Below are 12,991 nucleotides of genomic sequence, written 5' to 3'. Positions count from 1 at the left end.
TACATATCTCCATGCTGCCTAGAAAAAAAGTACTCTCGTTTCTTAAGTCAAAACCATTCCATACTCCAGTTTAGGTGAGGAGCCTTTAGCTGGAGATGGAAGAAAAGGAATATGTATGACCTATGAAATGCAGAGTCAGGTTCTTGGGTAGGGCAACCACTGGATAGCTTCAAGTTGAAAATAAGGTTCTATGTTAAGTCCAGTACTGGGAAGAAGAAAGGTCAGGATAAGGGAAATTCCCACAATGGCCCATCAGGTCCTGGGGAAATGGCAATCTTATCTCAGCAAGAAATGCACAAAGAATAATTTTAAAATGCAGTGTAGGATTGCCATCAGCCCCTCTAGTGCCTGCAAGGAATATGGCCATTCCTGCCTCTGACATGACACCTACTTTACACCAGCATATCCTAAAGGTCCTGCAGCTATAAACTACTCCTGCCCACATGTTCTTCCCTTTTTTGAAAAGGTAGTTTCTTAACCTTGAACCCCCTCACAGATTGGAAGCTCCCTGGAGGCAGGAATTTCTTTCCTGTTGCTTTAGAACCCTCTTGCATTATAATTCCCACAGGATTAGCTTAAAATCTGTATTCAAGTAATTTAGACTAATTTAAGCTGTGGACCTCCCACATCACCTTGTGAAACTCACCACCAACCTGTGTCTCATGCTAGCCTGATAGAGGCCATACCCAGCCAGCTATTACCCCATTAAACATAGATTTTGAATACCTGAGTGTATGTCTTCTACTGAGAGATGGTTTGCCTTCTGTACTAGCTCATGCAAAAGTTTTTTCTGCCTCAGTCTTTTCTCTCTCAGAACATTTTTAAAATTGTTGATGCACTTGTTGAGGTAGACAGTCTCTGCACACACTTGCTCTAGGCTTAGTCTGCCCTGCTTGGGAGATTCAGGCCTGGAACAAGTTTCACTTCCCAGACATGGAGCCAGAGAAAAACCTGGCAATGAATATGCGATAGGCAAGGAGGTAGAAGCCAGAGAGAAGTTGCTAGGATCCTGAAAGGTTTGGTCTCTCTGTGTAGAAATGCCCACTCCACCAGATACCATACTGAGCAAGCTCTCACTCTCCTGACTCCCAGGGCTCTCCACAGAGAAATCTTGCGCACCTTCTGAACTCATTGTACCAAGAAGTCTATCACTGTTCTCTGACTGAGAACCACTCTCATTGCTTTCCAGGTCCTCAGGACTGATGGACCCACTATTCTCCAGCTTCTGAAACACACCCTGTAGAGCTGAACGAAAATGGTTAATTGCTCGGCCCAGTTTGCTTTTGTAAAATTTAATTTCTACATCTTCATCCTCCTGCAAACCGACCAGCCCACAAGATGACTTTTCAAAGACATCTTTAAGGACCTGAGTAGCATGCTCCTCCTCTTCATTCAAGTCAATATGAACCATGTCACTGAAAGTCTCAGGCCCTATGATAATTTCCTCCATCATGCGGTCACGGCTCAGAGTTGCAAACCTTTTGGACTTATCTGTCAAAAGGTCCTCCAGTTGCTTTGAGCTCAGAATATCAAGCCCAGCTTCACAGGCCAGGAGCTTGTCCTCCGTCTTCAGCAATCCAGACAGTGACAGGCAGCTACCAGCCTCACTTTTATTGCTGCAGTTGTTTTCTCTTTTTGCTATACTACATGCTTCAAATCCTTGGCTGGACTGTTTCAAAACCTGGGGTTTCCCAGAACCCTCCTCTCCTGAGATTAATACTGGGGAAGGTTCCTCAAATTGATGGAAGGTGGACAGAGAAGCCTCTCTCCCTGTCATCTCACCCAAACTGCCACCAATAACTCGGAAGGCTCCTGATGTTCCTTCTACTTCTTCTCCTGGCTTAGATACACCACTTGGCTTTGTGAAATTATTCTTGGGTGGGAAGCAAAGGCCTTGCTGCTCAGTGGTTTGAGGTTCTCTGTGTTGATTTTGAGATGCTCCTGTTATGGGTCCTGTGTCCCCTGTTTCCATCTGAAGAAGTGGCTCATGGTGGTTTAAAGAATTTGCATTATCATCCTGAAGTTGTTGCAAAAATGACAGAGACTCCTTTTGGGGATTCTTATAGCACTGTGGCCAGCTCGGTTCTTCTTTGGTGGCAATCCGGACTCCTACACTCTGCAAAAGGATGGATTTCTGCAATATGAAGTCTCTATGCTCTAGATGGGCAAGTTTCACAACAGTAGGCCTGGGGGCTGGAGCTTTGCCTGCCCTGTAAGCCTCTTTGATGTACCTGTTGCATTGCATGCCATTAACACAGAGGTGCATGGCCAGGAAGCTGTGTACCAGCTCCATGGTATTTTCCCCATCTTGCTCAGGAAGTCCATACAGATACAGAATGGCTTCTTCACTGGGTCTGTCCATATGGGGTTCCTGGGCCATTTCCCCCGCACACACCTTGGCCAGGGAGCTGCTGCCTACCTGCAAGCCTTCTATTTCACTCAGAACTGAGTCTACACAGCTAGACACTTCATCCACAGAACCCCGGACTTGGCTCAAGTGTTGCTGCAGTTCAGCAATTTCAGTTTGGAGACGGCTGATGCCTTGTAGCTCTCTGATTATATAGTCTACTACATCCCCCAAAGGCTCTTGCTGTTCACAGCTGCAGCCTTGGTGAGGGCCTCTGGACAAAAGGGACTTGGCTTGATTCCTTTCTGAGGGCTCTTGACAGCTTGTGGTAATGCTGACAGATGAGAGATCCTGAGAGCCAGATCCCGAAGCACAGGCTGTAGAGCCCAGAGGAAACTGGCTGCCGGCCTGCTGCTCAAAGTTGCAATGCTGGGCCAGGCCCCCATCTCTATCTCCACCAATGGCTGAGGCTGTTGACCCACAGTGAGGGAGCAGGGATCTATCTTCTGGTAAGGATTCAATGGGGCCTGAGTACTTGCTCTTGATGCCACACATAGTCTCTGACTTAGCTTTATCTGGGGAAAGCCTGGAGGGGGGTCCCAGGGTGACCATGATTTCTTCCTCTGACTCTTGCAACAATCGTTTCATTTTCTCCCTCAGGGTCTGAAGAATTCTCTGCTTCTTCCTCTAATTTCTGGTCAGGATGCTTAACAGAGATTGTCTTGGAAGACAATATACTGTCCTGCTCTTTTCAGTCTATTTCTAGCAATTTTGACTGGCTGATGCCTTGGGCTTAGCCCATAGAGATGCCTGGAATGATCCCATGTGTAGTCTCCAAACCTGGCACATGTCCCTGGATCCTAGCTCGACTGTTATCCTGCAGCTAGTGAAAAAGGAAAAGAGTGCACTCAAGTCAGAAAGCCATAGGATAATTTTAATCTGAATCAAGCTGTCAACCAGAAATAGGAACATTACCTTCTAAGATTGTAGAATTCAACCCTGACCTATCTCCCAATGCTGGCCTTCAAAGCTGTAGGCAGTCACTTCTCCTTCCTTGGCTTCTCATCAGAGCACTGATGTATCAATTCCTTGTGTTCTGGGCAAGTACCCAAAGACATCAAGATTAAAACAAACTCCTGGGAAGTAGGTGAATAAGGTCAATGAACCTTTACAAAATTCAACACTAGGGTCTGATTCAGGAATGAACAAATAGATGCTTAACTACCAAAGCTCAAATTACATACACAGTGAAAGACAAAGACAAAGACAAGACCTGGAATGTTTCTTTGTTTTCCCAGTTGGTTTTTCTGCTGAAAACTCAGCAACTCCAAAGTTGGTTCTTGCCTGTGCTTACTTATAGTGACAGTAACCCTTCACTTGGAGAAAAGACCATGGCAAGTATTTTAAACTTGGAGAGAGAAAAAAAATGTTTCCTAAACCTAATTCTAGAATAAGGTGGCATGGCATAAGCAAAGTCATTGTCCAGACTCAGGTGCATTAAGCATGTTTGGATCTAGTAGGGCATGTGGCCAAAGACACACATAAGGTGGACTCACAGCTGGGGATGAAGGAAGCTCAGAAACAGCCTGGGTTCTGAACTCCATTTAATAGTCCCCAGGCCCCCAAGGGCTTGGTGCAGCCTCAATGAACACACAGGTTTGGCTTTCCTCCTCCATAAGACCTCTGGTCTAATGCCTCTGGAATACCAGTGTAAGTGATTTTTCAGCACTATCCCCTCCTGGAGTAACAGATGACTGCTCTAGCTCTCCAATGGCCTGGAGAGAACAATGCAAGGGACAGGTGGGGAGTTGGTTATATCACAGAAGTCTTCAGGGTACTTTGCTGTTCTCCAAAAAGGTGAAGAGACTCTGCCACCAGTCTTGCCCCTATACTCTAAGCTGTCAGTTACTACTATAGGGGTAAAGATGACTATTCCCTTATATGGGGTGGGTATCCATTCCCTTTTTACTGGGAACATGCAGTGTAGGGAAGGAGGGAGAGTAGAAAGTACAAAGGGAAAAGCTAAGGGCCCAGGAATGCATGGAACTGCTGATACTCTCTGGGTTACCCTGGGAGGGGTAAAATTGGTTGGTGGGAGACATGCAATCCTTGTAGAGACATGTTCTCCAGAGATGATTTCCCCCTTTTCTAGATTTGATCTAAACTTCTAAATATTCTAAACTCCTACTTCCTTCTCTTTTCACAATACTCAAGTTAACCCTAAAAGGAGAAAACTGTCTGTGAAGAGCACAAGCTGACAGCTCCCCCAGCAATTCATTTTCAGGAAGGGCCACCATCTACAGTTTATGGGCTTAAAAGTTAAAAGCTTTCCCAGACTAGGAAGAATCAGAAGCATGAGTCACAAGTCTTAGGATAAAGATTAAGCTGACTCCTTTTTACTGGAAACAACCAGGCCAAGAACCAACAGACAGAAACTAAATTAATTCCCATTTCATGTCTTCCTTTTCTCTTTGCAGTTCATCTAAAAACTACTTCATCTAGGAATTCCACACCTAAGAATGCTACTTATTGGGCACTGCCGAGGCCCAATTATTGCTTAAGCACTGTTGCTTTACTCCTATATCTCAAGGGGGCAGGATCAGCCATACCCCTAAATCCAGCCAACTCAGTATAATTGGAGAGAGAAAGAAGATGCTGTGTCCACAATCAGAACTGCTGGGTCTTGGGCTTAGCACCTAGCTGCCTAGAGAGCAAAACCCCCAATTCTAGGACTGACTCCTCCAATTATTTCTTCTCTTCTTCCACAAGTGCACACTTGCATTTCCAAAGCTACCTCTCTCTTCCCAGCTCCCTCAACTGTGCAAAGTCTAGGTTCCCCTGATTTGGCCTTGACACCTGGTATTAGCTTTGAACAAGGTCCCTGGCCTGATAAGGGCTGGAACTGGTAATTGGCCTTTCAAGTTTGTCTCCAAGGAAAAGACTGCTTACTAAACCAAGATGGAAGGTCTGTGTATGACCACATGAAGCCATGAGCAAGTGCTACTAGACTGGTTATCAAAACACTTAAGTTTGGGTCTTGCTTCACCAGTGACCTTGGATTAAACACTTGACTTCTCTGTTCCCTTGTTTCCTCATCTATAGGGTGGGGAAGATAGTCACAGGAATGTTGCCAAGCCTCCAACCACCTATGAAAAGAGTATGATTTGAGTAAACCACAACTTTAGCCCAAAACCCATCTTTCCCAGTCTCTTTAAATGGTCTGTAACATTGCCTGGAACCATAAAACTGAAGTGTGTCATTCTTTGTTAATCTTGTTTTCTTCTAGAAGTTTTTTCTTCAGATTAAAAAAAGAGAGTAGCAAACATTCAGTTCCCAACATTTCATTCAGGTGACAAGAGGCTTACCATGCTCCCTCAGGCAGTCTGAAAGCACAAGGAAGGAGCAAATAGCTATTTAGGAGGCAACATTTCCTTTCCAATGCTGGTGAGGCCCAGAACTCATTGCCAGGTCCTCCAAGACCAGCTCCATTTTGGTCCAGAAAAGGCACTTTTTAGGAGCAAAAATGAAGCTGATTCTCCTGCTGTTGCTTTAGTGCAGGCCAGGTTAACTTCAGGCCTATCTCTGCTTTTCAGACCAATATTCCAGATAGGCTTGGCTTAATTTCCTAGATAGTCCTGTCAAGTATTCCCCTCTGAGTGCAGTGCCTTCAACATTGGCTGGCCAGGCATACAGAGGGCAAATGGCACAGTCACTGTGTTTAGAGCCCTTTCCTACAATCTCCTGAAGGACTGAAGGCAAAGCTGCCTGGTTTTCTATGTTACTAACAAATAAAAAATTTTCAGCTAGAGCTGCCATAGCAACTTCTCCCAGCCCCAAAGAAAGATGCTTGCTTCCATATTAAACAAACAAACAAACAAACTCCCCCCAAACCTTCTTATGAATTGCTAACCACTGCCTGTAGGTGAACTTAAGAATCAAATCCTGGGGATATGGGTTCCCTAAGTGCACCAAACCTATTCAGTCATCTAGATATTTAGGTTTTGAAGCAGGGGATAGAGTTTAATGTAATGATCAGAAATTCAACCAGTCAGGCCATCAGGGAAATACAAATCAAAACTACAATGAGATACCACCTCACACCAGTGAGAATGGGGAAAATTAACAAGGCGGGAAACCACAAATGTTAGAGACGATGTGGAGAAAGGGGAACCCTCTTGCACTGTTGGTGGGAATATGAACTGGTGCAGCCACTCTGGAAAACTGTGTGGAGGTTCCTCAAAGAGTTAAAAATACATCTGCCCTACGACCCAGCAATCGCACTGCTGGGGATTTACCCCAAAGATACAGATGCAGGAAATGCCGGGACACCTGCACCCCGATGTTTCTAGCAGCAATGTCCACAATAGCCCAACTGTGGAAGGAGCCTCGGTGTCCATTGAAAGATGAATGGATAAAGAAGATGTGGTTTATGTATACAATAGAATATTACTCAGCCATTAGAAACGACAAATACCCACCATTTGCTTCGACATGGATGGAACTGGAGGGTATTATGCTGAGTGAAATAAGTCAATTAGAGAAGGACAAACATTACATGGTCTCATTCATTTGGGGAATATAAAAAATAGTGAAAGGGAATAAAGGGGAAAGGAGAAAAATGAGTGGGAAATATCAGAAAGGGAGACAGAACACAAAAGACTCCTAACTCTGGGAAATTAACTAGGGGTAGTGGAAAGGGAAGTGGGCGGGGGTGGGGGTGACTGGGTGACAGGCACTGAGGGGGGCACTTGATGGGATGAGCACTGGGTCTTATTCAATATATTGGCAAATTGAACACCAATAAAAAATACATTTATATAAAAAAAAAAGAAAAAGAAAAATTCAACCAGTCAATTGGCTCAGAACTCTAAAGGATACCAGAAGCCAGAATAGGCTGAAAGGACAAGCTTCAAGGCCAGGACGTCTAAGTCAAGTCCATCTCTTTTCCCAACTGCTCTTTGCTACTACTGTCTACAAAAAATGAAATTAACAAGGGCTAAAGAGTGAGGACAATTTGATCTCTAAATCAGTTCAAGGCACTATCAGGCACTAAGCTATGTGCCAGGTGTATAAGACACTGTCCTTGCTTTCTTATTTAGGAGGTCTGGAAAGGGGAAATGGCATATAGACAATCACAAAATTAAGTGAAACATGTTATTAAAAAATTTGTAACAAATCATAAATAATAAGCATTTAATTTCAGTAACAGATTGGAATGAGAAGACTGTGAGAGGCCCAGCAGAAAACCAGGACAGGGAAAGCCATAAAGAAGAAGTAATATTTGAGCTGGAATGGGATAGTGAGGCACTGGGGTCCACCCAGCTCAAAGCTGACACTCTGGATTCCTTCAAGGGGTCCAGTGCTCTCATTCTGCCCTGTTCTAATAGCCTATCTACTCTAGCCAACTCATCAAATCTCATACATACACCCTCAAAAAAAGACCACACCTTTCTGGTATCTTTTCCTAAGGAGTGCCTAACGCTGGGAAAAATAAGGCATCCTATTCAAGGAATATCTATGTTTGAAAAGAGAGCACATCAAAACAAAATTTATCAATCTAAAGGAGTAAGTTTCAAGGACAGAAAGCTGAGAACTATGGCAAGGAGTAAACCCTTAAATCACATCAGCATCAGACTACCAAAAAAAAGTCAAGAGGAAAAAAATCCTTCTGCTTTCTGAAATGGCTGATTCCTTTGTTTCTTTCTCTGACTTATCAAATAAATGTGATTAGGAATATAAGTATTCCTTGTAAAATTGCTTCCGGCCCAAATCTTGGCCAGGAGGAAACAACTGAGGACCTCTGGGAATAGGCCAGGACTCTCTGCACATATATCAAGTGGCCTATCATTTTGTGTGAAACAAACCCAGAAGGTGAAAGCCAAAAACTCTGAGCACACCCCTTCTACAAAGGTCAGAACATTCCTGGGCCATTTACCAATTATGCTGTATAGCCAATATGGTGAGAGGAATGGATTTCTAGGACTACAACAGGTAAGGGTACTTTTAGGATGTTAATCTTTGGGAAAGAATCAATGCTTACAAAGATTCTTGTCAGAGAAAGTGATCAGAGTCACATGGTATGAAAAGTGAGATTAAGATTAGCCAAAGGGAATAAGGAATGCCCTAGATCAAATGCATAGCAAGGCCCTAGTACTTACAGTTCCTAGGACTTGCCATCCCTCCTCATCAGCATTAGAAGGAACCCCATTTATAGGCCAGAAGCTGGGATGGTAAAGGGGAAGAAAACCTCAAGCATTATATTCAAGAGGGGAGACAGAACCTCTGGTAACATACACTACCATGTGGGAGGATGCAGCTTTCAGAGGGTTAAGACCTCAAAATGAAGAATGAGAGCTGGGTATTCTTGCCCTGTCCAGGGCTCCCTTTCAGCAGTACCAAGGTTTACTATACCAAGAAATATAACCAACCATAAAACAAAAACATATGTACCCAGAATCAGATATTCATGACAAAGAATCTCTCCTCTGACCAAACCTGAGTCTGGTTGCACTAAGTTCTCTTTCTAACTAGGCCCTGACCTTGAGCTCTGTTTAGTCCACTTTTACCAATAATCCTGCCAGGTCAGTTTAATGAAAATTCTTCACCTCTGACATCTGACCAAATTCCTTACCTACCACCTTGGCCTGCCTCCAGCAAAACTCATGTCCAGTTAGTCCAAACTTTGCCTTACCCGTGATGTTTCCTCTTAGTAATTTTCCATCTACTACCTTCAACCTGCTCCTTGGCTATAAATTCTCACTTTTCCTTATATTCAGAGTTGGGCTCAATCTGTCTCCCCATTACAATACCCCAATGTAATAATCACTTTGAATAAAGTCTGCCTTACCATCTTTAACAAACATCACAATATTTTTTTCTTAAGCATTCATCATACTCTTTTTTTCCTTACTACTTCATGGTTCTTGTGAGTAGACTAGCATGTGACTAGGAATCTAGCTAGCCTTTGAATACTAGCTCCCACACACATACAAAAAACCCCACATTCTCTACCTCCTTACTCTGCTATATTTTCTTCAGAAAACTTATACCACCTATCTGATAGATAATAAACAAGCAAACAAATATATGCCCTATCTCTCTAACCACCTCTCTATTCTGGAATGTAAGCAAAGACTACTCTGTTTTGTTCATTACTCTATCCCCCACACCTAGAACAGTACCTGGAATATATGGTACTTAAACAAACAAATAAAATCTTGCCATTGAATAAAAAGAATCAGAAAAGTTCAGAGTTGAAAGGGTCTTTTATAGACTATAGACCTCAAATCTCATACTACATTGTGATCCAGAAGTGATTAGAAAGTAGTTTTGTTTACATATCACAGTGTTTTTCTAAATTTTAAATGTGTAAGAATTATATGCAGGACAGCTATTCTAGGTTCTCAGAAGCCCTATTACCCAAGGTTAAGCCCTAGACCTAAAATAGCCTTGTTGTTGCTAATCTGTTTTACTTTGGCAGACCCCTAAGTGGGAAGTTCTTCCTTGAGGACCCACAGTGGATATGAATTCCATTACACTGGGATCTGTGCTTTGTTTTTGAATTCCCAAGGCCTAGTACAGGGCACTACTATGCTAAGAATATGACCTGGCACACAGTGAGAACTCAGCACCATGGGAATAATAAATGAGTGATGGCAGGTCTGCATTAGAATCCAAGTCTCCTAATTTCTAGTCCATTTTTACTCCCATAACAATATGCTGCCTTCAAGTTCCAGGTTTATTTCTAGATTAATGGCATACAAACCCTTTTTATTATAAAAACTAAGTTGGAAACTTCTCCCCCAAACATACTTAAATTTTCCTGACGACTCATTCAGGACAAATAAAGAAGGTAGTAACAGTGTCTGTGCCATGGTTCCTGTCATTCCCAGAGTTGCTATCATGGGGCTTCCGTGTGCCCTTCTAGCTGGAAGAGCTACCCAATCCTTGTGCTGATGATGGGTCTAGAGTAGCACAGTCTATTAGAAACATAATATGGTCACATGTGTAATTTAAATATTTCCAGTAGCAACATAAAAAGTTTTTTAAAAAGTAAAATTTTAGTATGTTATGTAATTCATTATCCAAAATATTATCATTTCAACATGCAATTAATATAAAAATTTTTTCATCATATATTTGCATCCTTTTTTCATACTGAGTCTTTGAATTCTAATATATATCTTACATTTACAGCACATCTCAATTGAAATCAGCCTGCCTGCCAAATACTCAACTACCACACGCGGCCGGTGGCTACCATATTGGACACACAGGTCTGGAAGGCTAAGATATGGGATATTCTAGAAAGCCTTCAAAACCTGGCAGCAGATGCTCACTGTAGGTTGCCATCTCAGGGGCAGCAGAATTCTCTGTTCTTATACTCATCTTTTCACCTGCTCACTTTGATCTTAGCTGGAGGTAGCATATTTCCATTTTGTGACAGGTCAATCAATCCTCAGGACTACAAAGAACAAAATATTAAGGCCCCAAACTGCAGAAGATGAGACCTCTTCTCTCTGAATCTTAAGCCTTTCTAGATACTCTGTAGCAATAGGTAGCTTCTTTCCAATACTCTGGACAAATCTATAGGTTAAACATAATTACTTCAATAGAAGCTACCCCTTTGCAGGGAAGACTTAGAGACCTCTCACAGACAAGAGCATAATCTCAATGCAGCCGAGTCAAAAACTATCCTACACAACTCTCACTAGAGGGACATGTAGCAATAGTAAAATTATATTTGTTCAAGATTTTACAATTTACATGATTCCTAACTTTATCATGATATATTTTATCATCATAACCCTATGAGGCAGGAAGAAAGATTATTCTTATTTCACAAATGAGAAAAATGAAGCTCAGAGAGGTTAAATGACTTGACCAAGGTCACTGAGTAAAGCTAGGATTTAAAAGGGGGGCTTCAATCTATAGTTAATGCTATTTTTTTATCATACATGCATTGCAAAATGGAAAGCTTATTATGCATGTGTGTATACACCCAAGACTGGGAAAACTCAAGATGACCTTTCTGCCTATATGGCATATGCACACATGAGAGGGAAGAATTAACACATCAGACAGAAGGACTGAATACACACTCACACACTGGAAAAATAGAAAGGTTTCTTAATATATATAGACATACCAAAGAGCAAAGTATATATAATATACATGTATGAGATAAAGAGATTATATCTATACATGTATGCACATGGAGGGAGATATGACTTGTGTATATTCATTTAAAACAAATGAATGAGTTTCTATTTTGTATGTACACACAAGAAAGGAATAGTCAGTTTATAAACATTATGGACACATCAAGAGGGAGAAACAGATTATTCGTATATAAGTATGTACACATCAGAGCAGTGGCTAAGTTATTTATATACATTCGGGAGAGTACCAAGGAAGCACGGATAGTCAGATTATCAGCATATAAACACATGCACGTGAAGATTCTACCCTTAGTGCTGAGTATGCTATTTTTCACTCATTCTAATGACCCCCACCAGCAAGTTGGCTCAAACAGTTATGTAATTAATGTAGCTACTCTGTATTCCACCCAGAAATGCTCTGCTTTTGTCTCTGCTTGTCGTTCAGAGTCAGTCATACACTCGATACCACTTACCTTGCTGCTGCAACCAAAATAAGAGTTAAGGAAATGAAAAGGAAAAAAAAAAAAACGTTAAAACCACAAATTCTCAAGTTTTAGAACGCAAGTGCTGTCTTTAAGCCGTTCAGGAGCACTCCTTGGTTTGACAGAGAAGCCATAGGATGAACTTTCTAAGCCACAGCATGGCTGCTTGCCCAACGGACAAACAGAGCCAAGGAGCTATTATTCTCAATTGCACCAGCTGGCTGGCTCCACGGTGCAAAGTTGATGATAGGAACAATAACCAGCAGAGAAATCCCTTCAGTGAAAGGCTGGGCAGGAGTCTCGCTGGCTACAAATCTAGGAATCCAATCTGGTCCACATGTCTGCTGAGGGGGACTCTGATGACCAGCCTGCTGAAGGCAATAGCAGCCAAACTTCAATGGGATGTGGAATTCTAACCCAATCGATTCCAGGATTTGAGACTGAGACAGAAAGCAGGGCAGCTACTGCTCCTGCTGCTGCTCCTCCTCCTCTCCAGCTGCTTCCTGCCTGCAACCTCCCATAGGGCACCAGCCCTCCTCACACGTTCCTGGCGCACACACCCCCTTTCCCAGAACACTCACGCACATACAAACCTCGCCAGCAAGCTCACTCACACACCCTTGGTGAGTGTCTCTCCCTCTTGCTAAATATAGATCTTACTCTCTCCCCTCCCCCATTTCTTCCTCTCGTTCTTCTCCCTCCCACCTTCTTCTCTCCCTATCTACCTCTCTCATGTCTAGGCTATAGGATATAAAGAGACATAAGACCAAAGACTATACTTTGAGGACCTCCCAGTCTCACAGAGAAGACAGAACACAGCAAGAAATTGCCAGAGCACAGTACAAAGGAAGTCTTGTCTTCTACTGAAACAAACTCTAGGTTTTTTTGCTTAGTTAGTTGTTCGGGTTTGTTTTTGTTTTTGTTTTTCCATATATACGATATGCTTTCTGCATTTGGCAAAGCTGGAAAACAGGTGAAGTACTTAAGTTCAGTTAATATCA

General features: G+C 42.5%; 1 protein-coding gene across 16 annotated transcripts in view; it reads right to left on the bottom strand.

The window, feature by feature from the left end:
- Window positions 1–12,991, bottom strand: part of UNC13B (unc-13 homolog B) — a 231,502-nt gene that overhangs the window by 47,567 nt on the left and 170,944 nt on the right. For 2 of the 16 annotated variants that reach the window (XR_012038228.1, XR_012038230.1), the window contains exons 1-3: window positions 11,982–12,500; window positions 3,323–3,443; window positions 727–3,230 (exon numbers count right to left, since the gene is read on the bottom strand). The exons of 9 other annotated variants lie outside the window; for them this stretch is intronic. Coding sequence is in view for 5 of the 7 variants with exons in the window: in XM_072841816.1 (XP_072697917.1) it covers window positions 727–2,995 (2,269 nt within the window). In the remaining 2 variants the exon portion in view is untranslated. Of the gene's footprint in view, window positions 1–726; window positions 3,231–3,322; window positions 3,444–11,981; window positions 12,502–12,991 lie in introns of those variants that run through there. 5 more of the 16 variants (XM_072841804.1, XM_072841806.1, XM_072841816.1 and 2 more) reach the window with 4 other exon arrangements.

This window comes from Canis lupus, chromosome 10 (genome assembly GCF_048164855.1).
Source record: "Canis lupus baileyi chromosome 10, mCanLup2.hap1, whole genome shotgun sequence".
Taxonomy (NCBI): Eukaryota; Metazoa; Chordata; class Mammalia; order Carnivora; family Canidae; genus Canis; species Canis lupus.
Note: the sequence above shows the minus strand (reverse complement) of the source record. Positions and strands in the feature narration are given on the sequence as shown.